At 40.6% G+C, this 26,941-nt stretch overlaps 1 protein-coding gene across 2 annotated transcripts in view; it reads right to left on the bottom strand.

Moving 5' to 3' along the window:
- The window catches only part of ptpn12 (protein tyrosine phosphatase non-receptor type 12), a 46,677-nt gene that overhangs the window by 14,633 nt on the left and 5,103 nt on the right, over positions 1-26,941 (bottom strand). For both annotated transcript variants that reach the window (XM_077594260.1, XM_077594261.1), the window contains exons 2-7: positions 11,741-11,860; positions 3,197-3,305; positions 1,803-1,879; positions 1,628-1,723; positions 272-310; positions 39-107 (exon numbers count right to left, since the gene is read on the bottom strand). In XM_077594260.1, the coding sequence (XP_077450386.1) occupies positions 39-107; positions 272-310; positions 1,628-1,723; positions 1,803-1,879; positions 3,197-3,305; positions 11,741-11,860 (510 nt within the window). The remainder of the gene's footprint in view (positions 1-38; positions 108-271; positions 311-1,627; positions 1,724-1,802; positions 1,880-3,196; positions 3,306-11,740; positions 11,861-26,941) is intronic.

Below are 26,941 nucleotides of genomic sequence, written 5' to 3'. Positions count from 1 at the left end.
TCGGCGGCCATGGCGCGTACAAAAAAAAATGTACTTACGCAGGAGATCCGGAACGGTCCGAAACTCACGGGTTCCCCGAACAGCGGGAAATATCGCTCGCATTTTTTCTGAGAAGAGAGCGGAACAGTTAGCCGACCGACATTGCGTGGGAGAAACGACGGGGATAAAACACTGTCATTGGTTTGGGACGCCATAATAAAAACAGACGGAAAGACTCATTTGAGTTCATGCGGGTGAATTTTAAAAAAAATTAAAATAAAAAAAGGCTTACCCTTCCCATCTCAAACTCTCGGCAAGCCATCACGATAACCTGCGGGAAGGATTACAGCGGTTATAACGGAGCAGCTGACTGATTTGGACGGCCTAATCGCCGCGCCCACCCAGCATGCACCCCCATCTGGTTCGCCCCATCTGCGTCTTCATTTCTCTCAGCCATATCAAATATTTATTCATCACTAACACCGTCATTTCGCATCAATCATTGACAACATATGTCTTTAAAGCTGCTGGATACTTCATTTAAATGAGGTGGATAATTATTTTTTTTTAATGGTGGAACTTCCGTATTTTCAGAACTATAAGCCAAAAGTCGCCTATAACCTCTTGACTACCAGGAAAAAATGTCCAATCACATTTCTTTTGAAATTCCCCAATCTATGTGAAGTAAATTGGAATACTGCAAAAGAAATGTGGTATCATTGGAAAGCTTTACGTACACACACACACACAAAGACTAAAATATAGAGCTCTTGGCTCTATTTGAAACCCATTAGTCAGTGCGAATGGCGGAGCTTGTCTGCTAATACGAGAGAAGTATATACTACTTCTCGTTGGCAAGTGGTCGTGCGTTATCCTATTGTGAGGACATTTGTGTGCATCATTTTCGGAATATTTTGAAGGGAATAAAAAAGCACACAGCCCCTTCTTGCATCTGAAAGCCAGGGCGGAGGCGGGGCAAATAGAGCCAACCTGGCCGGGAGAAGAAAGGTATCAAAATAAAAATAAAAAATAGAATTAAGTTTAGTGTTAGGTTTGATTAAACTTATTTTTGAGTGTGTCTGCATCGTAATCCAAGTTCATTTCAACTTGTTTGTTATGTTACGAGCGCGTTGCCGTGCAAAAAGTCCCCCCCGGTCCCTCTCTCTCTCTCTACCCTCCGCGACATCTAATTTTAGTTCTATTAAACACATTTTTGTATACTATTAAAGCACTGGTTATTTGATACTTTGTTAATAGATGGCGAATTAGAACAAATAAAACATTTTTCCAATCCAATATCCTGTTTTGGGTGTTTTTTCAGAGGGTTGGAACGAATTAATTAGTTTTTAGTTCATTTCAATGGGAAACGTTGGTTTGAGTTACGAGAAAATCGACATACGAGTTGGTCCCGGAACGCATTAAGCTCGTATCTCGAGGTACCACTGTATATATATTGAGCATGTTTGTTGCCTCTATTCTTGCCTTTCAAGATGGCATGTGTTTTTGTTTAGTATTTTATAAGCTAAAATTCCCCCAAAAGTGCAAGGGCCTTAGAGCCTGAAAAATACGGTAATTGCTTGGGACAAATTTGAACAAAAGTACTAAAGGGATTCCACTGTGCTTTTATAGGCCTGGTGGGAATACTCACAGCGACATTGTACTCCCAGTTCATCCTCCAGAAGTCCACCACGGTGTTGGGTAGAGGGCCCTGAGTTGCTATGTAGGCCTCTGGGCCATCCATGCCCTGGAAAAGCAAGCATAATTCAAATTACAATAATATTAAAAGATTAGACAACAAAAAAGCAGGAGTTTTCTCTTCATACCTTAATGAAATTGGCATTGATGTAATCTGTATCCTGATTGGTTGTTTTTAATGTCAGCTTCACCCGAGTGTGATCAACTAGGGTAAATAAGAAAAGAAAAGAAATAAAAAAACGGAGACGTTATTAAAGAGTATGTATGCCCAAGAAAAATAAATTACAGTGGTACCTCGACATACGAGTCCCCCGACATACGAGCAATTTTAGATAAGAGTAAAATTTCGGGCAAATATTTATCTTGAGATACAAGACAAATTTTGATATACGAGCAGACAGCGGACGCCAGATGCTGCTCATAACAACATCATGGCCACTGTCTCTCTCACCACAACTCCCTCGTGTAATGTCTCTGCGAGCACTGGGCGGAGCGTTGTATTTTTTGTTTTGTTTTTTCCCGTTAGTCAGTGCGAATGGCGTATATACTACTTCTCGTTGGCAAGTGGTCGTGCGTTATCCTATTGTGAGGACATTTGTGCGCATCATTTTGGGAATATTTTGAAGGGAATACAAACTCAACCCTTGATAGGTTGCATCTGAAAGTCAGTGTGGAGGCGGGGCAAAAAGAGCAGAAGAAAGGTATCAAAATGTCAAACATAATTAGAATTAAGTTTAGTGTTAGGTTCGATTAAACTTATTTTTGAGTGTGCCTGCATCGTAATCCAAGTTCATCTCAATTTGTTTATGTTATGTTACGAGCGTGTTGCCGTGCAAAAAGACCCCCCGCTCTGTCCGTGCCCCCTTTTGAAATCCGTATAATTTTAGTACTATTAAACACATTTTAGTAATATTAAACCACTAGTTATGTGTTACTTTGTTAATAGATGGCGAATTAGAACAAATAAATAAAAAATTCCAATCCAATATCCTGTTTTTGGTGTTTTTTTCAGAGGGTTGGAACGAATGAATTAGTTTTTAGTTCATTTCTATGGGAAACGTTCATTTGAGTTACGAGAAAATCGACATACGACCTCAGTCCCGGAACACATTAGCTCGTATCTCGAGGTACCACTGTATTTTTTTATGCACCGTTTGTTTGCGCTGTGACTTATTACATCTTTGTTTTGCTGTATGGGAACATCTAGCGAGCCATTCCACATGGTTGATTTAAGAAATATCCGCTGCAGAATGTATGCTGAAGGAATTTGGACAGTCCAAAAATGATCACTGACACTAGTTGCCATTAGGTTTTAAATCCATTCCAGAGAAAAAAATTTGAACCAAATATTTTTCTTTGGGTTGGGTTCAAAGCAGTGCGACAAAAACCAGTATTTTTCCCACAGGCGTTTTAACACCAGCGGCACACGGTTAGTTCCCATGGCGGCAATCCAAAGCACCAAAAATAGGAGTCGCCCTAACGTGGGTGCGTTCCATTGTAACGCTCCCGATCGGTGTCTTACACGGAAGAATGTCCTTGTATCGGTTCTTCTTGACGTTTTCCTCTCGTTCACCAATGTTGGTGGGGTAGATCTTCTCCGTGCGGTATTTTGTGGATAGCCGCCGCAGCCGCTGCAAATAAACAATACCAAAATAGACTCAAATAGTTTGCATTTTAGTTGACAGTGAAGAAGAAATATTTGAGGAGGAACGCAATATAACGGCCCCTCTCACGCCCCCTCACTTCCTTTTTGGAAGAGTCTGAGAAAGTCGTTGGCCGTTTGACTTTGTCTCCGGGAGCGTTAGGTGCTTTTATTTTGAAATATTTGGACTTGCACTTGGATTCTAAGTCAAGGTGAAAAAAATGGTGGAACTAATACAGTGGTACCTCGACATTCGAGTAGCCCGACATACGAGCAATTTGAGATACGAGTCAAATTTCGGGCAAATATTTCTCTTGAGATACGAGACCATTTTTGATATACGAGCAGACAGCGGACGCGAGAGGCTGCTCATAAGAACATCATGGACACGGTTTTCTGGTTGCAACTCCCTCTTTGTAATGTCTCTGTGAGCACTGGGCGGAGCGTTGCATTTATTCAGTGTTTTTTTTCCCCGTTAGTCATTGCGAATGGCAAGGCGATCACTAATACGAGTTATAGACTACTTCTCGTTGGCCAGTGGTCTTGCGTTATCCTATTGTGAGGACATTTGTGTCCATAATTTTCTGAATATTTTGAAGGGAATACAAAAGCAAACAACCCATTGATTGGTTGCATCTGAAAGTCAGGGTGGAGGCGGGGCCAATAGAGCCAACTCGGGAGAAGAGAGGTTTAAAAATGTAAAACAAAATTAAATTTAAGTTTAGTGTAAGGTTAGATGAAACTTATTTTTGAGTCTGTCTGCATCGTAATCCTAGTTCATTTAAATTTGTTTATGTTATGTTACGAGCGCGTTGCCATGTAAAAAGTCCCCCCTCTCTCTACCCTCTGCGAAATCCGTTTAATTTTAGTTCTATTAAACACATTTTAGTATACTATTAAACCACTAGTTATTTGATACTTTGTTAATAGATGGCGAATTAGAACAAATAAAACATTTTTTCCAATCCAATATCCTGTTTTGGTGTTTTTTCAGAGGGTTGGAACCAATTAATTTCTTTTTAGTTCATTTCAATGGGAAACGTTTGTTTGAGTTACGAGGAAATCGACATACGAGCTCAGCCCCGGAACGAATTAAGCTCGTATCTCGAGGTACCACTGTAGTGCCGAAAAGACAGTTAGTTTAGCAAGCGTTCCAACGTTATTTATCCCTTGTGACAAACCGCACAAAGTCCTGGAAATCAGTCATACAGTAGGATTCAAACTCCACACAAACAAGTGAACAGAGACCCTGCTTGTAATTACTCTTACTTCCTGTTACATAAAGCTCACATGCACATGTACAAATAATGCCGGAAGCCTGGAGGGCGGAAAAGGGAAAATTAAGCAGGCCGGGAGTGGTGGAATGGTCACACAAGAGGAGAAAGGATAAACAAGGAGATAAGAAGAAGAAGAAGAAGAAGAAGAAGAAGAAGAAGAAGAAGGGATGCACTTAGTAACAAAGCTAATGGCCTTTTTTTACTTGTATTCTCGGCTTGTGCGTTCATTCACACACTCGACTGAATGGGAACTAAAAAAAGAATAAATAAGAGCTTCCTAAATGACAACGTGGTTCCCCTCCCAGCAGCCAATCGTAGAGCGGCAGCCCACAATAACGGAAGGCATCCTGTGCATGCTCCGTGTCCACTAGCGTATACACCAGCAAATGCAGGGCGTATCCCGCCTCCGCAGACCCCCGTCAGGGTGAGTCACCACATTTGCAGACACATTACTTGGGTCTAAAATAACTTGCGGATGCCGGGGACGTTAGTGGTCGTAGCGCTGTTAGCAAAAGAGCAAAAGGAGAAAGAAACAGAGATCAGGGTTGCTATAACTCGGCTAACAGATGTGAAAATCATCCAAATGTATGAGGTCAATACAGTGGTACCTCGACATATGAGCAATTTGAGATACGAGTAAAATTTGGAGCAAATCATTATCTCGAGATACGAGACAAATTTCGAGATACGAGAAAGCCAGGTGGCCAAAACATGAGAGGCTGTTTATGATTTTAGCGCACTGTCTTTTTTTGCCCCATCTCTTTCGTGTATAACAGATATCTACGAGCACTGGGCGGAGCGTTGCATTTTTTCAGTGTTTTTTCCCCCGTTAATCATTCCGAATAGCGAGGCGACCGTTAATACGAGAGTTATATATACTACTCGTTGGCAAGTGGTCGTGCGTTATCCTATTGTGAGGACATTTGTGTGCATCATTTTGGGAATATTTTGAAGGGAAGACAAAAGCAAACAACCCTCGATAGGTTGCATCTGAAATTTTAGTACTATTAAACACATTTGAGTAATATTAAACCACTAGTTATATGTTACTTTGTTAATAGATGGTGAATTAGAAGAAATCAAACATTTTTTCCAATCCAATATCCTGTTTTTGGTGTTTTTTCAGAGGGTTGGAACCAATTAATGTGTTTTTAGTTCATTTCAATGGGAAACGTTCGTTCGAGTTATGAGAAAATCGACATACGAGCTCAGTCCCGGAACGAATTAAGCTTGTATCTCAAGGTACCACTGTACTACACTTTTGATTCACATTAGCTAGCTAGCTCATGCTCGTAAACCTGATCTAATTTACCGGCAACTTCCCAATGCACTTTCCTGAATCTTCCTTATGTCTTAAAATCATTCTAAGACTGGTTGGCTCAAATATCCATTCACGTATGAATGACAACCAACCCCGTTCTCCCCAACGCGTCGAATGAAGAGAAAGCTAACGAGATCAAGAGATGCCGCAGAGCTAACCTACTTTCTGTCTCCTGGCTGAATAAGCATCGGCGTGCTCGCCTGGCACGCTGAATAATTCACACACACAAACACACACACACATGCACACGCACAAAACACAGCCGCTATTTCTTTCAGTTCAATCCTAAGCACTGATTGGCAGAGCATGTGTGTGGGGGGAGAGTTTTTTTTTGTATTTGGGTGGTCAGGAAATAGAGGGTGTCAAGATGAACGGTCTGATTCTCACCTTTCACGCTGACACGTTAGTTAAATGGGTCACTAGTTAAAATGCTCGACGGAAGAACAACACATTCAAGCAAGGACGCACCGTTAGAGCAGTGAAAGCCTTTCTATCCGAGTTGGAACGTAAATTTGGACAATGTATTGCTAATATAGGTCAGTGGAGCACTGCTTCAGACATGGAAGGGGGTACACACAGTGGCGAGGGGCGAGCGCAATCTGCTTCCATTTAATTAACCACTGGGGTTTGCTTTCCTTTCTCTCCAGTCACTTTTCATGGCTTTAGAGCACATGTGTCAAAGTGACGGCCCGGGGGCCAAATCTGGCCTGCAGCATAATTTTGTGTGGCCCGGGAAAGTCAATCATGAGTGCCGACTTTCTGTTTTAGGATCAAATTAAAATGAAGAGTATAGATGTATATTAAATTTTCTGATTTCATCCCTTTTAAATCAATAATTGTAATTTTTTAACCATTTTTTTCTGTGTTTTTAGTTCAAAAATCATTTTGTAAAATCTAAAAATATATATAAAAAAGCTAAAATAAACATTGTTTTAGATCTATAAAAAACTGAATATTCAGGGCTTTTAATCTAGTTCTTTAAATCCATTTATAAAAAATCTAAATATTATATCTAAAATGGTCCGGCCCACTTGAAATCGAGTTGACGTTAACGCGGCCCGTGAAGCAACCCGAGTCTGACACCCTTACCATACATCACAGGTGTCAAAGTGGCGACCCGGGGGCCAAATCTGGCCCGCCACATCATTTTGTGTGGCCCGGGAAAGTAAATCATGAGTGCTGACTTTCTGTTTTAGGATCAAATTAAAATGATGAGTATCCTGTTAGCCCATTAGCTCCCGTTGGCGGAGCGATCGCTAATACGAGACTACTTCTCGTTGGCAAGTGGTCATACGTTATCCTATTGTGAGGACATTTGTGTGTATCATTTTTGGAATATTTTGAAGGGAATACAAACTCAAACAACCCTTGATATTGACTGAAAGAACCAACAGAGAAGAAAGGCATCAAACTTTAATACAAAATTAGAATTAAGTTTTTATATCTATAATTTATATTTGAGTGTGTCTGCATCGTAATCCAAGTTCATTTAAATTTGTTTATGTTACGAGCGAGTTGCCTGCAAAAAGTACCACTGTGCTACGATCACCGACACGTTTTTGTGTACTAATAGAAATTGCAGACTTCTCAGTCCTACTTTGTTACAGTATTGTTCGCCCTGCAACAGGAAGCAGATGTGGACCAAGCGCACATAATCCTAATCATCCAGGACGGGAGCTGCTTGTGTGTTGGTCGTGCGCGCATCACTTCAATCGCTCGGATATTCACAGGCCATAAAGTGTCAACTTGCTAACCTTGTACTCGTAAGCTCCGCTCTTTAACCGAGCATCTGTCATTCCCGTGACGTAGCGTTCGATATACAAGCGGATGCCGACTTTGTGGTCCGGGTCAATTAACTTCTTGTACCTTTCATCATGTAAATTTGACAAGGGAAATATATCTATACCTTGGATTCTCCTGTGCGAGGAAAGCTAGCTACAGTAAGCCCTTTTTGCATGGCAACACGCTCGTAACATAACATAAACAAATTGAAATGAACTTGGATTACGATGCAGACACGCTCAAAAATAAGTTTAATCGAACCTAACACTAAACTTAATTCTAATTTTGTTTGACATTTTGATACCTTTCTTCTACCGGGTTGGCTTTTTGCCCCACCTCCACCCTGACTTTTACTATCGATGGGCTGTTTGCTTTTGTATTCCCTTCAAAATATTCCCTAAATGATGCACACAGATGTCCTCACAATAGGATAATGCACCACTTGCCAACAAGAAGTAGTATATACGCTATTCACACTGACTAACGGGGAAAAAAACACTGAAAAAATGCAAAAAAATATTAAAAAATTGGCAGCACATTGTAGTACGTACTTGTATTTAGAAATATGTCCAGCGGGGGGCAGTACATGCCCTTATTATTCCTAAATGAATGTTATCAGTAACGGGCCGAGGTTGAAAAACATGTACACACGATCCGGGGGCGGGGCAAGGGCGCGAATCCCGTTTCGGCGAAACATCCGTTCGGCGAACTGTCCGTCCGCCAAACGTCTTTCGGCGAATCATCCGGTCACGCCTAGTGTGAACTACAAAAAAGTGTAATTCCAATTTCAGACATAAAAAGATTATTGATTTAACCTTCCCCTTACGTTTTATTCATTCTACCAATTGAATGCTTATAAACTCATTTGCAGTTTAGGATTCGACGCCGTTAGGGAAACCATTGCACAAATTACATGCATATAGGAGAAGCACTTTGGATTTAATGTTTCCCTTTAGGCAACTCAGATAAAGCTCAAACTGCTTAGGCTTCATCTTTTTCTTGGATTTTTTTTTTGTCGTTGCGATGACGGTAATGGGCTACTCGACGTCTGCTTCGGGCTCTGTTCGTGTCATGAGTCACTGATGTACTAGTGGCAACCGCACATTGCCAGTAGTTTTGGGTAGTCACTTTCTGGATTAAAAAAGCCCTTCCTGTGTGAATATTTCAAGTTCTTCCACAGCATTTGGCCCAAGCATATAATCTGACTCATTGGCCGTAATTATGTGTATGAAAGGGTCTAAATATAAGCAACAATAGGCAGTTGAATTGGCTGTTAATGTCCCAGAGAATAGACGTCCAAGTCTGAAAAACTGGTGCAACCTGCTTAAGTACCGTATTTTCACGACTATATGGCGCATCGTATTTTTAGCCGCAGTGTTAGTAACAAGTACTATTTCTGTATTTTAAACACACAAAGGACGCACCATTTTTAGACGCATATATATATTATATATGAATATCTAACCGCAATAGTGCTGGCTACCGGAAGCAGCGCCAGACTCTATTTCCGGTTTCCGGTGCGCAGTGACTGCTGGGATATATAGTTCTTGCACGCTACACCCACACGCTAAAAACACGTTTTTAAAAAGGCAACAGAAGCAAAACTGACTTCGGTTGTACTTTATTTAGCCATTTTACAACTTACTCACGTCATCATCACCCACAAATCCATCAAAGTCCTCATTTTCTGTGTCCGAATTGAACAATTGTCCAAATGAGTCATCGAAAACGCTGAGTTTTATACGTTCGTCCAGGCGGCCACAATCCATTCGCAAATAGTAGCTAGCTAGTAGCTAGCGTAACTAGCCCGGCGCTGCCTGCCACCCTTCGTAAAGCTGTGTTGATGTCGATCGCCAGGCCACAATCCTTTCGCAAATAGTAACTAGCTAGAAGCTAGCGTAACAAGCCTTCCACCCTGCGTCAAGCTGTGCTGATGTCGATGTATACAGGCCACAATCCATTGGGTGTATTGACAAAAGAACTACATATCCCAGCAGTCACTGCGCAGTACTTTTTCTACGGGGGAAATAGTAGAGTCGGGGGCTGCTTGCCGTAGTTGTGAGAGCTGTAGAGGATGGTGTACCCTATCGACTGATTTATTTTATTTTATCGTGATAACAATTTTAGTATTGGTCCATATATAAAGCGCACTGGATTATAAGGTGCCCTGTCTATTTTGGAGAAAATTTAAGACTTTTATGTGCGCCTTATAGTCGTGAAAATACGGTACTTGGTTTTCACTGGGCCGGCAGCCTAACTTAAGTTTTCTCGTCGACGGGCGACTGTCGGATGAATAATTAAAGAAGAACAGTGTACGATGTTGCCAGATGTGTGTAAAGTCAGCCAGAGGCCTCGAGTTAATGAATATTTAGCATGGGATCTTCGATTGAAGCATTTCTTAATACATGACTGGCTAATTTGAATGTTAGGACAATGAGAGATTTGTGGTTTGGTTGACAATTGATGTTGAACTATGCTAAAGCTAACTTGAGCTAACTGGTGTTTTGTCTATTCTATATAGGCAGGTCATGTTATGAAATAGGCCCAAGAAAGAATGTTGCAAGCTCTAGCAAGCAAGCAAGTTGACAAAAGGGTGTGTGATGTGCAAGTTGCCCACGCCGCCATCCCAATCGCTAAGTTGTAAGTCACTTGGCAGTATGACGCAAAATATCAACTCACAAATATGAACCTGAGACGAGAGATTTTGAAATCATGACCTCACCTAAGGTGTGACAGTCTGGCAAACGATGAGTTGACTTAAACCGCAAAGGGTTTTTCATCGGCTCTTTCCGTTTTAAATATCTAAAGTGTTCATTTCACCAAGTTAATGTGTTGCCAATGTAAAAACATCATTTTTTAATGAACTTTGCTTCGTTTGTCGACATCAATAAGAGCCAGCGAGTTACTTTTAGATATAATATTGAGATTTTTGTTTTTTAAAATCAGATTAAAGAACTGGATGAAAATCCCTAAATATTCAGTTTTCTGTATAGATCTAAAATAATGTTTATGTGAGATTTTTGATTCTTATTAAGGGAAAGGGTCTTTTAAATCATTGTTTTTCATTTCAAAAGGAAACAAAATATTTGTGTTATGTTCAATTTCAAAGTGGAAAAGTGGAAATATTTGTATAGATGTATTTGAAGATTTTACAAAATGCCTTTTGAACTAAAAACACAAGAAATTGATTAAAAATTCCCATTATTGATTTAAAAAGGGGAAGAAATAGTAAATATAATATACATCTAGAACAAGGGTGTCAGACTCGGGTTGGTTCGCGGGCCGCGTTAATGTGAACTCGATTTTATGTGGGCCGGACCATTTTAGATATAATATTTAGATTTTTTTTATATATGGATTAAAAGAACTGGATTAAAATCCCTGAATATTCCGTTTTTATAGATCTAAAACAATGTTTATCTTAGCTTTTTAAATATATTTTTTGATTTTACAAAATGATTTTTGAACTAAAAACACAGAAAAAATGATTAAAAAATTACATTTATTGATTTTAAAGGGGAAAATCAGGAAATTTAATATACATATATACTCTTCATTTTAATTTGACCCTAAAACAGAAAGTCGGCACTCAGGTTTGACTTTCTCAGGCCGCTCAGAACGACACAGCGGGACAGATTTGGCCCCACGGGCCGCAGCTTTGACACCCGTGGTCTAGGCCAATAGCAGGAAGTAAAAGAGCCCCATAACAAATGTAGTAACAATAAGGCTCTTACAATGTAATAAGCATTAAGGAACGGTAATGGTTTTTAAAAAAAGATGGGTTGCTTATTTTTAAAAGGCAGCGGAGCCTCCGGCGTGTCTGCGGCTGGGAGACAAAGCTAGGCCACCGTCTAAAGCCTGGAAATGGGAAGGAAGGAGGGGAGGGGAGGGAGGCAGAGGACACCGCCTCCTGCGGGACAAATCGGACCGGGACACGGGGACGCGACGCGATGTAATTCGAGTGAAGACGGACGGAGAAACAAGGCAGATAGATAAATAGATAGATGTTGAAAATGGGAGTTTAGTAGCTGATTTTGCACCCACCATAAAGTCGCTGCCGAAGTTGTCCTCTCCCCTGTCGTCGTCACCCTCGGTCATGGCTTTCACGTCCTGAATAAACTTTCGCAGGATGCCGGCTTGGTCCATCATGCTGGTGTCCGATTCCTGTCAAGATGTGCCACAACCTCTTTTTAAAAAAAGCAGAAGAGGCTGGGGGGAAAAAAGCAACCCCAAAAAAGACAAAAGAAAGCGCGGGGGTTGGGGGAATAAATAAAAAAATAAATAGGATTCACGGATCCTCCCAAGAAGTCATCGTCGGTCGGTTTACAAGGTTTCCTTTGGCGTGTTTACGAAAAAATATTTAGCTCCCCATGTTGCTTCTTCTGCTTTCATTTTGCTTCTTTTTACAATGCTTTACGGTCGTCCGGAGAAAACTAGAGCTGCGGTCCGGGGTAAAAAAAAAAAAAAAGGACCAAAAAGGAAGTTTCGTAGCGCAAGATTACACACGGTATGAAAAGTCGGTTGTGTGAGAAATGAAAAATTCAAGCAATAATACTTTTTAAAAAATTAAAGAGAGAGAAACCCGGTCTAGTAAGTCTATCTACCCCTCCCTGTCTAGCTCGATTTCCACATTACTCGCTACTGGGGCACATCCGGACTAGGCGAACCCAACGCGGAAGAGGACATACCTCTTCTCAAGAAGCCCGCTGCTGATTGGCGGCGGAGAATCAACGTTCAAATGTCATTGGCGGAAAACAATGTCACTCCACAAAAGGGGCGACTGTGAATGGCTAGAATTTCCGTCTATCCATTCGACGCGGTCTAATATGTCATGAATTTGGAATAGTCGTACATATTACCACACAGGTTTTCCAGAAACGTGTCTATACGTACATTTTGGCAGAACAGAATAAAATAAAATTAAAAAAAAAAGAAAGAAAAAAATATAAATCATTTTGAATGTGTCGAGTGAGGTTAAACAGAAACCACTTTGTTAATGACTTTTAACAGATGCTGCAACAGGTAAACAACAATAGACAAGGGAGCAGGTTAATCCCAACTCTCCACAATCTAAAATCAGAAACAAAGGCTCAGATAATCCAGTCAGGAAGCCATTACCAGTCTTTTAATCTCCACCACTAACAATGTAGGGATGTGTGGCTAGATATTACGTGAAGGCCGGAAATAAAACGCAGATTAATGGGTCAGATGGCTCCTGGGCAATAGAACAACTGCACAAATAACATGAATCCAATACAATACACTCACACAAAGTCAGAGGGAGGTTCTCTATTGCCTAATACATTGAATATGAACATGACCTTTATCCACTGAAAAACACGAATAGTATAGTAGTTTTCTTGTGTTGTCACTTTGGGACACTCACTCATTTTTCAGTGTTTTTTTTTTCCCCGTTAGTCATTGCGAATGGCGAGGCGATCACTAATACAAGAGTTATATATGTACTACTCGTTGGCAAGTGGTTGTGCGTTATCCTATTGTGAGGACATTTGTGTGCATCATCGAGCCTCTGTCGGTCTTTCTCTCCCCCCCCTTCGAAATCCGTATAATTTTAGTACTATTAAATACATTTTAGTAATATAAAACCACTAGTTATGTGTTACTTTGTTAATAGATGGCAAATTAGAACAAATCAAACATATTTTTAGAATCCAATATCCTGTTTTTGGTGTTTTTTTCAGAGGGTTAGAACAAATTAATTAGTTTTTAGTTCATTTCTATGGGAAATGTTCGTTTGAGTGACGAGAAAATCGACATACGAGCTCAGTCCCGGAATGAAGTTTAGTGTAAGGTTAGATTAAACTTATTTTTGAGTGTCTGCATCGTAATCCTAGTCCATTTAAATTTGTTTATGTTATGAGTGCGTTGCCATGTAAAAAGTCCCCCCCCTTCTCTCTACCCTCCGCGGAATCCGTCTAATTTTAGTTCTATTAAACACATTTTAGTATACTATTAAACCACTAGTTATTTGATACTTTGTTAATAGATGGCGAATTAGAACAAATAAAACATTTTTTCCAATCCAATATCCTGTTTTTGGTGTTTTTTTCAGAGGGTTGGAACAAATGAATTAGTTTTTAGTTCATTTCTATGGAAACGTTCGTTAGAGTTACGAGAAAATCGACATACGAGCTCAATCCCGTAACGAATTAAGCTCATATCTCGAAGTACTACTAAATTATTAAGCGGCCTTCTGAATTCGATGCTAACTTTGACCTCAGTCCTGTGGTGGGGCCCCACGACAGTTAGCTATGACAACATCCTGCTGACATGGCTCCCAAATCATCCCTTCTTTACTTTCTCCCTCCATCGTCTTTCCGCCTCTCTCTTTCTCTCGCTCTCTTTCTCTCTGGAATGTGGTGTTCAGAAGCAGCTGAGAGGAGGAATGTTGCCGTTACAAGCCCATGCACAACCCCAAGGGGTAGTAGGTGGGAGGAGCCACCTCACGCACACACACTAACGTCCACAAGCAAAGTGGAGGTCTCTGTGAACATGACAACCTTTTTTGTATTGACGTTCTGTTGTCAATCTATTCATAAGCCTAGTAAAGTGGGCATATAAATGTGACATAATGTCCTCTCATTTTAATATGAGGAGTCCTAAAAATCTTTAAAAATCAACCGTTGTGATCTTTTTTGCAAGATGAATGAATTGGGCCCACATACATTTTTTAACGGGTCATACAAAACAGTGGCGGTCCGTGCATTTTCTCGTAGCACCTTCAACGAATCAATCCAACCCTCAGAAACTATTTTATGGCTATAAAACCTCTACTGCAGCTACAGCTGCGACACATTAAAAAAAACTATATATCAATGCACAAAAATGGGGTAAAATCCACTTCCTAGCAGCATTTAATGATTTAATAGTGGAGCTTTTCAGATATCACAACAGGGGGGTGATTTCCCCCGGAAAAGGCAGCGATGGACGTCAATGGCGAAACGGCAAAAATTGCACTAAAATGGGGTAAAATCCACTTCCTAGCAGCATTACGTGAATAAATACAAACACTGGAGCTTTTCAGATATCAGAACCGGGCCCACAATTGCAATATTATTTAGGAATATAGCCATATTTTACTCAGCAACAATCCTTTTAACTGTACAAAATATCCATCCTCCTTTCTTTCTTCTTTTCTATCGCCATCGAAGCTAATGCTGAAAGTCGAGCCTATCCTGTCGTATTTCTGGCATAGTCCGTCTTGAAAATGGATTTAATTCAACACAACAATATATTTGCTTGTGCAGCTCGCTCCAGATACAGTTTGGTAGCTCTGGCTAATCACTAGCCAATCATAGTTGGTGAAAGCGATGACGTATCCCTACGCCTGCGAGAAGGCATTGTGGTGTTGCCAACTCAAAATCTGATTGGTTAAAGCAACAGTCTTATCGACGCTTGTTTAAGGCAGCACAGCCTGCAGAACTGATTGTGAAGGCCTTGAGGCCGATTTCTGACCCTGGCAACAAATAATGGCTGAAATATGATTGGTTAAATGCTTCAATATGGAAACGCACATCTGGAAGCAGTGCAACTAGGGGGAAAAGCAATGAAAGGAAGCTAACAGACAATTTGGAATTATTTAATAAGTATTGATGGACAAAATATAATATATGATTCAGATATTTCTTAGGTCAGGAGAGAAGGCCTTGAAGGCCCTGGCGGCCCGCCACTGATACAAAATAATGTTGAGGCTAGTTTTGCCATTGGGCTTTTTGGTTTGACACCTGTGCAAATCTTTCACAAATTATAATGAATTATAATAAACACAACAGATACATCAAGCCTTTGAAAATGAAAGTTTAAAAGTTTGGAACATTTATGTACTGAGAAATGTTGTTTCTATAAGTTGTCACGAAAATGCCCCATGCCGGTGTCTGTGCGCTCTCTTGTGGATAAAACGCGAAAGTGCATGTCCTCCCTTTGCTGAATTTAAGACGTTTTAATGGCTATTATCGTTGTATTGTTTCTCTGAATTGAACACAAAACATCGCAGAACGTTTTTATTGAAATTGAGATTGTCCAGAAATGGCTAGAGATTATAGTAATCCCGCAAATATCAGCAACAAGAAGACAAAGGACTTGGACTAAAAAAAACCATTGACCTGTTTTTCACTATTTTCATTGAGTACAGTATTTAAAGTATAGTTAAAAAATTTAAATAATAATATATGCATTATATTTAGATGTGAATACATCTGTTGACATGCTTATAGCTGTAATATGTAATAAATAAACACTTTTTGATCATTGTACTTGTGTACAGGCACGAAAACATTGTTTTTGGTTTGTCGCCACCATGTCTGGTATACATTAACCGTGATATTCGAGGGATTACTGTAAATTTGGAATATTTTATCAACCTTTTGTGACTACACCACATTGTTTTGATTGCTCTCGCGATGTAATATACTTAAAAAGCATGATTTGATTGTGATAAAAGTACGCTAATAGCACGTCATATTTACTCTGTAGTGGCGGGCCTGGAGAATCACAATTAAAAATTGAGGAAACGTTTCTTTCAAATCTTTATTGCACAATTTTAAGACTATTGTTTGTCTTTGCAGGCTTAATTTGAGCAAAAACGTCAAAAAAAATAATATTTCATATGTAAATATAGTAAGTAATGTGTCAAAGTGATGGCCCGGGGGCCAAATCTGGCCCGCCGCATCATTTTGTGTTGCCCGGGAAAGTAAATGATGAGTGCCGACTTTCTGTTTTAGGATCAAATTAAAATTAAGAGTATAGATGTATATTCAATTTCCTGATTTTCCCCCTTTTAAATCAATAGTTGTAATTTTTTAATCCATTTTTCTGTGTTTTTAGTTCAAAAATCATTTTGTAAAATCTAAAAATATATTTTTTTAAAAGCTAAAATAAACATTGTTTTAGATCTATAAAAAACTGAATATTCAGGGTTTTAAATCTAGTTCTTTTAATCCATTTATTTAAAAAAATCTAAATATTATATCTAAAATAGTCCGGCCCACGTGAAATCAAGGTGACGACATTAAAGCGGCCCGCGAACCAACCCGAGTCTGACACCCTTGTAGTAAGTCATCTGAATCGGAATGGCAATCCCAATCTCTCCACTAGAAGGCAGCATCTGTCCATACTGGGAAAACAAGCATGTTTTACAATTTCCCAAGATAAAGTCGAGCTTTTTTCCAGTGTGCAGGTCCTCCCCTAATGGGTTTCTTCGTCCAGCCCCCCCCTAATGGGGTCCTTGGTGGGTGCTGATCAGATCAAAGCATATTTTCCTAACCCCGGTCACCCCGCTTCCGCTCAGTGATGTCAGCTGTTTTGACTTGGCAGGCCCGCCGAGATACAGGAGCAGACCGGTCAAGACCTGCCCAAAGTGCAATGGAATCCAAACCCCCTTTATTCCCCCTGTCCTTTCCATTTCATCCCAATTTTGTAGAGGAGGTTCTGGTTCTCAAACAGTTTTCCAGCTACTGCGCAGGTCATCCCCTTGGACACCTGAGATGTTGTTCCAGTTCAGGAATGTCTTAACAAGAGCCTTCTGGGATTCCCCGGGTGTAGGAATCTCAGAATCTGCCTCTTTTTGTGCAAATGTAGGGGAGACAGACATCTGGTCCCAAGCTGTCGCAACAGGTAACCTAATTCATACTGTATGTGCATTCCCTTGACGATGATGGCCTTGTTTGAAGACTGATCCACAAGACCGCATGATCACATAGGAAACATTTATGGGCTACAACCAACCCAAGTCTGACACCCTTGGTATAGATGTATATTAAATTTCCTAATTTTCTCCCTATTAAATCAATAATTGTCATTTTAAATCCATTTTTTTCTGTGTTTTTAGTTCAAAAATCATTTTGTAAAATCTAAAAATATATTTTTAAAAAAAGCTAAAAAACATTGTTTTAGATCTATAAAAAATGAATATTCAGGGCTTTTAATCCAGTTTGTTAAATCAATTTATTAAAAAAAATATCTAAATATTATATCTAAAATGGCCCGGCCCACGTGAAACCAACCCGAGTCTGACACCCTTGGTTTAAACCGTCCTGCCGCCTCCCCCATCGCATCGGCCTCCGCTTTCGGTTAAATCCATCGGAATCCACCTCCTGCGCATTCGCCGACAGAGACGGACGGGGGAGCTTTTCTCACAGACTTTCCGGTAAATCTCATCTGGGGAGCACATGCTTCGCAGGGGTGATGTTAAGGACAGCGATTGGACGGGTTGTTTCTGAGGAAACCCAGAACCATGCTGGGAAACCAAGGAAGGTTTCTTTTTATTTTTTCCAAAAACTTGAAGCGACCGGAACACTTATCCTTCTCGCTGGCATAGGGAGTGATTCTCCTAAGTTTCCCATGGGTGTCCTTCAACAACAATCCTCTTTGTTCTGATCCAGGGCGAGTAGGAGAGAGCGCTAATCACAGGGGGTGTGCTGCACCGAGGCTAAACGGCGCGCCAGATGTGGCAAAGTGCGGGGTTTTTCAGGTTTTTTTCTCCGTCGTGGGGCCTATGTTGCTTCTGATGTTTGGACGCTCCATCAATTTGCTGCCCTGTGATGCGGCCAAGCTCAGTTTCGTGGCTGAAGTCATGTGCGACTTGATTTTTCAGCCCTCAAGTCACTTGGCTGCCTTTGACGGTGACAGATGTCCAGTCTTTTTGCAGTAGGGTGATCCATCTATCGCTCATTTTAACATATCTTAGGGACTAGCACAGGAGTAGACTCTCTAAAATCTGGAAGTTAATGCATTCTATGATACATGGCTACCATCCCAATTGAATTCTACCATTTTTAAACATGTTACAAATACTATTTTTACTGACTAAATCAGGGGTGTCAGACTCAGGTTGGTTCGCGGGCCGCGTTAACGTCAACTCGTTTCATGTGGGCCGGACCATTTTAGATATAATATTTAGATATTTTTTTTATAAATGGATTAAAAGAACTGGATTAAAAGCCCTGACTATTCAGTTTTTTATAGATCTAAAACTGTTTATTTTAGCTTTTTTATATATATTTTTAGATTTTATAAAATGATTTGTGAAATAAAAACAGAAAAAATGGATTAAAAATTACAATTATTGATTTAAAAGGGGGAAAATCAGGAAATTTAATATACATCTATACTCTTCATTTTAATTTGATCCTAAAACAGAAAGTCAGCACTCATGATTGACTTTCCCGGGCCACACAAAATGATGCGGCGGGCCAGATTTGGCCCCCGAGCCGCCACTTTGACACATGTTGGACTAAATGATTTGGCATTTTTGAATTTTTTACTCATATTTAACCACAATGAATGTTAATGGTTGTCAATTGGTGAACATGGTTATTTGATGTCGATGCTGTCAAGACGTGTTTTTTAAACTTTTAATTGTCTTTATTTGCTGTACCTATTTTTCACACTTGATTCAGAAACTTCTTATGTCTTCATTCAAGATTTAAAAATGTGTCTGTGTTGTTTTATCTGCTATTACAACTCATTTCCAGGTTTTTTTTCCAACACTTGATTCCTATAAATCTTTTTTTCTTTTACCAAATCACTGAACTTGATTTTTGTATTCATATTCAGCCATAGTGGATTTTTAATATTAAGGATTCTGAGAAAAAGCATAATACAATTGAAAACCCTAGACTGGGGGGAAGCAGACGTGCTCATAGGTCAACATCCCATTTTTAAAGTCAACCTTGAAGGCGTCTACGAGTCGCAGCCATTTCATCCATTTGAGCTGTTAAAGTCCAGCATTCTGACCTACTTCCATCTTTTTTTGTATGAATAGGAACTATTCTGTGCCGTTTGACCCTATTTAGCACCTGGAGGAGCGAGGCCCCTTCACATCAAAAGCATTTTTGGAGCTCTCCGACAGGCTTGGCGTCAACATTCTTTTCTCCCCTAGCCGCCCTTAAAGCTGGAGTGTCAAACGTTTTTTTTGTCGCGGCCCACATCGTATTTACGGCTTCGAACAAAATTGCAATCACAATGTTGTCTAAGAGAGAGTGTGTGTGTGTGTGTGTGTGTGTTTGTGTGTGTACGTATGCGTATATATGTTTGTATATATGTGTATATATGTGAATATTTCTAGATGTATATGTTTGTGTGTATATATGTATATGTGTATATGTATGTGTGTACATATGTATATATATGTATGTGTGTATATATATGTATGTGTGTATATATATATATATATATATATATATATATATATGTATATATGTATGTGTGTATATATATATGTGTGTGTGTGTGTGTATGTATGTGTGTGAATGTGTGTATGTGTGTGTGTGTGTTTGAATGTGTGTATGTGTGTGTATGTGTGTGTCTGTGTGTGTATATGTATGTATAGGTATTTGTGAATACGTGTATATGTATGTGTATATATAGATGTGTGTATATTTGTAGATGTAAGTGTATGTATGTATGTATGTATGTATGTATGTATGTATATATATATATATATATATATATATTTATGTATGTGTGTGTATGTGTGTGAATGTGTGTGTGTGTACGTGTGTGTGTCTGTGTGTGTCTGTGTGTGTCTGTGTGTGTCTGTGTGTGTCTGTGTGTGTCTGTGTGTGTCTGTGTGTGTGTGTCTGTGTACGTGTGTACGTGTGTGTACGTGTGTACGTGTGTGTGTACGTGTGTGTGTATGTGTGTGTATGTGTGTGTATGTGTGTACGTGTGTACGTGTGTGTACGTGTGTGTATGTATGTGTGTACATGTGTGTGTACGTGTGTGTACGTGTGTGTACGTGTGTGTACGTGTGTGTACGTGTGTATGCATGTATGCATGTATGTATGTATGTATGTATATGTTGCATTATCATAATCATTTTTGCCTTGAAAAATGATTCATTACTAGTTAACTATGGAGTGCATGTGATTAACTAATAATACGTCTAAACCATCCACGGCAGCAAAAGCATAAAAACCGGGAGCCTCTACCATCTTCCTTTAAACGTCATCATCGATTCACCGTTGACTGGAGAAGCTTCTTTTCCCCCATTGGCATCACTTGAAATGCAAACGAAGCGTGTGAGCAAATGACTGCGCAGCTTGATCTGGCAGCTTTACATAACGCCGGAGCGGCGACGACGCGTTCCCGCGGCCAAAGCGACAGCCCGCTTCCGGCTTGGCCTGGCTTCTTTAGCCAATGCTGGTGAATGGCTGGGCCCGAGTGGAAGCGCCACAGCGGGAGCCCACGCAGCAACCTGCTTGCCACCCCCGCGCACACATTACATTCACAGTGATGCTCACGTGTTGCTTCACTGTCACTCTATTCAAGCCAGGCTCCGACGTATTTATAAATTGCATCCGAGCTCCACACACGCTTGACTTTTGGCCTTCCTTTCCTTGCCTACACGCGCCGCTACGTGCCAAAAAGTATTCCCAGATCACTACGAGCAGAGCGGGAATGATGTAACAACCGGCGTGGACGCAGGGTCGTCATCTTCAAACAAGTGCCAACAATACACTGGATTAGCAAAAAAAAATGGGGCCCAAAAGTCTATTCACCTACATTAAATTGAATCGAGCCATTTTTTCGCATATTTGCTAACCATTCAAAACGGACCACACATTCACCCTGAGCCATATGTGTCAAAGTGGCGGCCCGGGGGCAGTTTATTCAATTCCATTTCTATATGATTTGAACAAAGGTGAACTCTTATCTCCCAGCTTTAAGCCCTTTTCTGTCCAGCCCAACAACATAAAAGACAACAAATAATATTACGCTAGCATGGATTCAAAAGGTGTCTTTTCACATATCACTGTCAGTCTGGAACTCTCAATAAATCCAATCTGAGCATAGGCATACTAATGAGTGTGTTACTACTAAGCGACTACTGTTTTTTTTTTATTTCCACACTATTCAACACACACCCAAGAAAGAGGCGCATTTAGTGGAGAACACAGCTTTTACATCCCAGCAACGACCGGTTTTGAAAGAGACGGCAGGTGCTGCCAGATGGAGTCAAGCCCAGTCCCGCATCCCTCGGACTGACTTTCACCCAAGTCGTAATTCCTTCCAGCAATAGCTGACTCGGACTAAAAGATGTGAACTTTCACCTCCGCCTACGACAAGGAGGTTGTTACAAAACTTAAAAAAATTGGACTGTTACTCCAGTGCATCATGAGTGCCAACTTTGTGTTTTAGGATCAAATTAAAATGAAGAGTATAGATGTATATTAAATTTCCTGATTTTCCCCCTTTTACATCAATAATTGTCATTTTTTAATCCTTTTTTTTCTGTGTTTTTAGTTCAAAAATCATTTTGTAAAATCTAAAAATATATTAAAAAAAGCTAAACTAAACGTTGTTTTAGATCTATAAAAAAACTGAATATTCAGGGCTTTAATCCAGTGCTTTTAATCCATTTATTTAAAAAAATCTAAATATTATATCTAAAATGGTCCGGCCCACGTGAAATCAAGTTGAAATTAAAGCGGCCCGCGAACTAACCCGAGTCTGACAACCTTGCCTTTGTAATAATCCATTTAGCGCAGTGTTTCCCAGCCTATTTGAGCTGCGGCACACTTTTCCATAGGAAAAAACTCAATCTGAAAATCTTTTCATTTAAAATCATGTCGCCTATATTAACAATAGTCATTCTCATCAAAGTTTTATCAACAGGAATCACATAAACTTCCAAAGTTGATCCAAGATGGCGGCGCGCACGGGTGCAACGGCTCTATGCTCTCCAGTTTGGTGTCATTCGTTATTTACTAACCTCTGCGAGGCAAACTTTTTCTTACCAATTTCGTCATACGCAGCTGGGTATGATGACAATTAGGCTTTTGTCGAGTCAATGATGATGACAAAGCCTATGTCCGATTATTATTATGATTATTGAGCTCCCACCAAGAGGGAAAATGTGCTGCTTTCTGAGCCCCACATGGCTCTGACAGAATGCTACTATTTACTTACTAGCTAAGGGGGGTACTGGAAGTCACGGGGCAGGAGGCTAACTAGTAGCAGATGTAACTTTAACCCCCCACCCCACACACACTGACACAGCGCACTCACATGTGCCGATTCTAGCGCCTGAATGGCGTCCTCTCCTTCAAACCGAATCTTGAGGCACCCCCAAAATTCCTGCCATGGCCGCCAGCACATTCCCTTGCCCTTAACCCTGCCCCCCCCCCAATTTCTCCTAGTACACTCCTTTGAACAACAGCCTCAGTGTGGCCGACTGGCGTCACCTTGCCCCTCCGCCGGACACTGGTGACTCTGTTCGGCTGAAGGGGGAACCACCCCGACGGACTCGGAGATTATGGGAAAGTGGGAATGATCTCAAAGCCTTGTTGGGACAAATTTGTGTTTTGTAACACATTTGCGCACACACCTGCCCGCAGATGAAACAATGTGTGTGTTGTGGAGTATTTTTTTTCCTACACACCCACCTGGCCATATCACACGGAAAGAAACACAATAGCCTTGTTGTGTTGACACGACGGGTCGGGAGGGAAATTTGGGGATTGTGCTGTCACCACTCCACACCCATCCAGGTGGTTTGTGATTAAAAAAAAATGCAAAGAGATGAAAAATGGAATCAGTACAAACAGTCTTTAGCTCAGGTGTAATTCACTTTGAGACAGACATGTGATCATCACTGCACCATCAACTGTCCCCTACCTACTCTGTCCAGGGTCTACGAATCCCGGTGATCATCACTGCACCATCAACTGCCCCCTACCTACTCTGTCCATACACAACTCGAGTGCTGCACCGAGGACCTAATCAAGACTTATTACTACTACTTATACTACTATTATTTTGACCACTTATTTATCTATTAGTATTTACTGATTATTTATTTATCATGACTACATATTGATTATCTACGTGTTTGTTTGTTGTTGCGTCCATAGACTCAGCGAGTGGTGCGCTCTCAACAACTTGGCACTGAACGTCTCCAAAAACCATGGAACTCATCCTGGACCTCAGACGGACCTGCTGACCTCACTTGTATAATGACAATAAAAGCATTCAATTCAATTGAATCCAATTCTATCCAGTCTTTCTGAGGATTAATCTACATTGACTCGCTGCTGACATCACCTGAGCTAATAATGTCTGTCAAAGTTTTGGTTTCGGAATGGAAAACTGCTAATGAAAGAAGAAAAAAAACACTCGTGTTTTTTTAAGTACCACCTGCAAACGTGCCTCCCTGCACCTGGGTCCACTCTCTACGCTCTACTCACCGACCCCCGCCCTCCCGACCAATCCCTTCACTGAACCTGATGAGAAAAAAAAACTGAACATGTTTAGGATTCTTTCTGGAGAACCATATGTCGCAGTTGTCTCTCAGATGGAGAATCTAACAAGTGTTTAACACCCACGAAACAAGCAGAAGACAGATGGACCTAAATGGTACTCCCAGGGGTGTCTTTGACCAAAATTAACTAACGAAGACACCAAAGACACCGAAGACACCGATGGCTGGGAGGAAAAAAATGTGTCACGAAGGTTTCCAATACCCTCAAATTCAAAACAGGCAGCCCTAAAAACCGAAGACCTACGAAAAGGAGCTGATGCGTGACAACGATGGCACTTCTCCGACTGCCAGATTACAGCTTTAGCGCCCTCACATCCCATAACCCCTTGATAAAAGCGACCAAGTATGTTGCTGATGCTCATAGGTTCTTTCAGCGGAGGGAGGAAGCCCCGCCCCCGGCCTGTGCAATAACAATGGACGCCGACGTGATTAACCAAGCAAATGCCACCGGTGGCACAAAAACTCGTCTGTCAATGCACGTGGGCATTCCAGGCGTGCCTCGCTGTTTACGTGGTCCGGTGGGGGTTCAGAGGGGTTCGTGCATTTGTGTGTGTGTGTGTGAGAGAGAGAGCAAACGGCTTTTATGGATGATGCCAAGCGCCGACCCGAATGAACTCGCCAACTGAATACGTGCAGGCCTGTTGCTCTACCCAACTGTAAATGAAGGGAGCTGCACCAAGATTGACTTTTATTTTAAAGGACGGTGCCGTGAGCATAAAGCATAAAAACAGAAAGCACCGTTTGTCGACACAACGGCGCATTTGAATTCAGTCTATGCCTGTATACCAGGGGTCGGGAACCTTTTCGATGGAAAGAGCCATAAACAATTCATATTTTTTAAATGTTAATCCTTGAGAGCCATGCTCCGAATTTAAAAGTCAACATACATGAAAATGTGTGCCTTTTTAAGCCACTTCGCCACTTTTAAAGTACAAAAAGTCTCTGAATTATTTTGACAACATTGTTACGTTGTTGCTAATCAATGAGTATCAATGAGAATATCCACGCAGAAGAGTGTAACGAAAGGAAAAATTCCATAGTTTCCATATTTTACCTCACAGGTTAGCAGAGAGCCATATGCACCCGTCAAAAGAGCCATATGTGGCTCCCGAGCCATAGGTTCCCTACCCCTGCTGTATACTGTACAGACGCTCCCCTACTTACGAACGAGTTAGGTTCCGAGCGATTGTTCATAAGTTGAATGTGTTTGTAAGTTGATTCACTGCTATATTTTATATTATAATTTATGTTTAAGGCCTATATAAGTATATTGAAGGTTTATTTAAGAGCTACCAAACTGTATTTGGAGCGGGCTGCACAAGCAAATATATTGTTGTGTTGATTTAAAGCCATTTTCAAGACGGACTATGCCAGAAATACGACAGGACAGTCTCGACTTTCAGCATTAGCTTCCATGGCGATAGAAAAGAAGGAAGAAAGAAACTAGGATGGATATTGTGTACAGTTAAAAATGATTTTTGGTGAGTAAAATATGGCTATATTCCTAAATAATATTTCAATTGTGGGCCAAGTTCTGATATCTGAAAACCTCCAGTGTTTGTATTTAATCACAAAATGCTGCTAGGAAGTGGATTTTACCCCATTCTAGTGCAACATTGACGTCCATCGCTGTCTTTTCCCGGGGAAATCACCTCCCTGGCCCGGTTGTAATGTCTAAAAAGCTCCAGTATTTGAATGTAATCAATAAATGCTGCTAGGAAGTGGATTTTACCCCATTTTTGTGCATTGATTTATTGATTATTTTTTATGTGTCACAGCTGTAGCTGCAGTCGAGGTTTTATAGCCATAAAATAGTTTATGAGGGTTGGATTGATTCGTTGAAGGCGCTACGAGAAAATGCACGGACCGCCACTGGTATGGAGACATTGTAAACTAGAGCCGAATAAATGCTTTGTCACTGCAGGCGGTAGGTTAGGAGGGAAATATGGAAAACAAAAACGTCACGCTCTTACTTCAGTAACGTGGGATGTTATTCAGCTTACAGCTACAGATCTTAATTCGGATGGTGGGGGGGCTAGCAGATCTTATCTTCCAGTGGCAAGCGAATGACAAAGTGACGCACTGGAAAACCCGGCAGTCATAGCAGTTTACCCTTTTCCAGCTGTTGAATAATTAAACAACACACTGAGCGAAAGGCTACGAGCCTATTTTTAGCCGGCACGGGCAACAGGAGCAGGACAAACATGTGTAAAAAAAAAAAGGCGCAAATAGCACGTCATGACGCCCAGCAGTCGAAGCGACCGACATCAAATGCAAGACGATTTAGGCCTTGTAATGGATCCTGGCAAAATCGACTTTATTTGAAAAATAAACTTCTGCCAAGCAAATAAATGTCACTGACTGACAGAGCACTTGAAGTTAAGTCTTGCATGGAAGATTTTTCTTTTTACTGGAACTAAAGTACTTGCTAAGACAATGAAAGAACAACTCATAAAAGCGGCTCTCGACAGAAGAGTGATGCTTTCTATATCTTTTAAGAGGCTATATTTTAAGTCACACTGGGTGACAGTTTGACTGGGGGAAAACTTGGTTTCTCATTAGACGCCGATGCTTCACGCTTGAGTGCATTCAAAGACGTATAATCGACCGTGACCATAATAAATCTGCATATGAGTGACCTATACAGTCCAAGACGCTATCTTATTAGCCCTAAGCTTAAGGTGACCGGCGCTTGTGCTCTGGCCTACTATTGAACCCCCGTCCATGCCCCTCCTCTCCAAAAGCCTGCTGGGTAAAACTCCACATCAACTCAGCGTGTATATGTATATGTATATGTATATGTATATGTATATGTATATGTATATGTATATGTATATGTATATGTATATGTATATGTATATGTATATGTATATGTATATGTATATGTATATGTATATGTATATGTATATGTATATGTATATGTATATGTATATGTATATGTATATGTATATGTATATGTATAT

The sequence above is a fragment of the Stigmatopora argus genome, chromosome 23 (assembly GCF_051989625.1).
Source record: "Stigmatopora argus isolate UIUO_Sarg chromosome 23, RoL_Sarg_1.0, whole genome shotgun sequence".
Taxonomy (NCBI): domain Eukaryota; kingdom Metazoa; phylum Chordata; class Actinopteri; order Syngnathiformes; family Syngnathidae; genus Stigmatopora; species Stigmatopora argus.
This window is presented reverse-complemented; position numbering and strand designations above follow the sequence as displayed.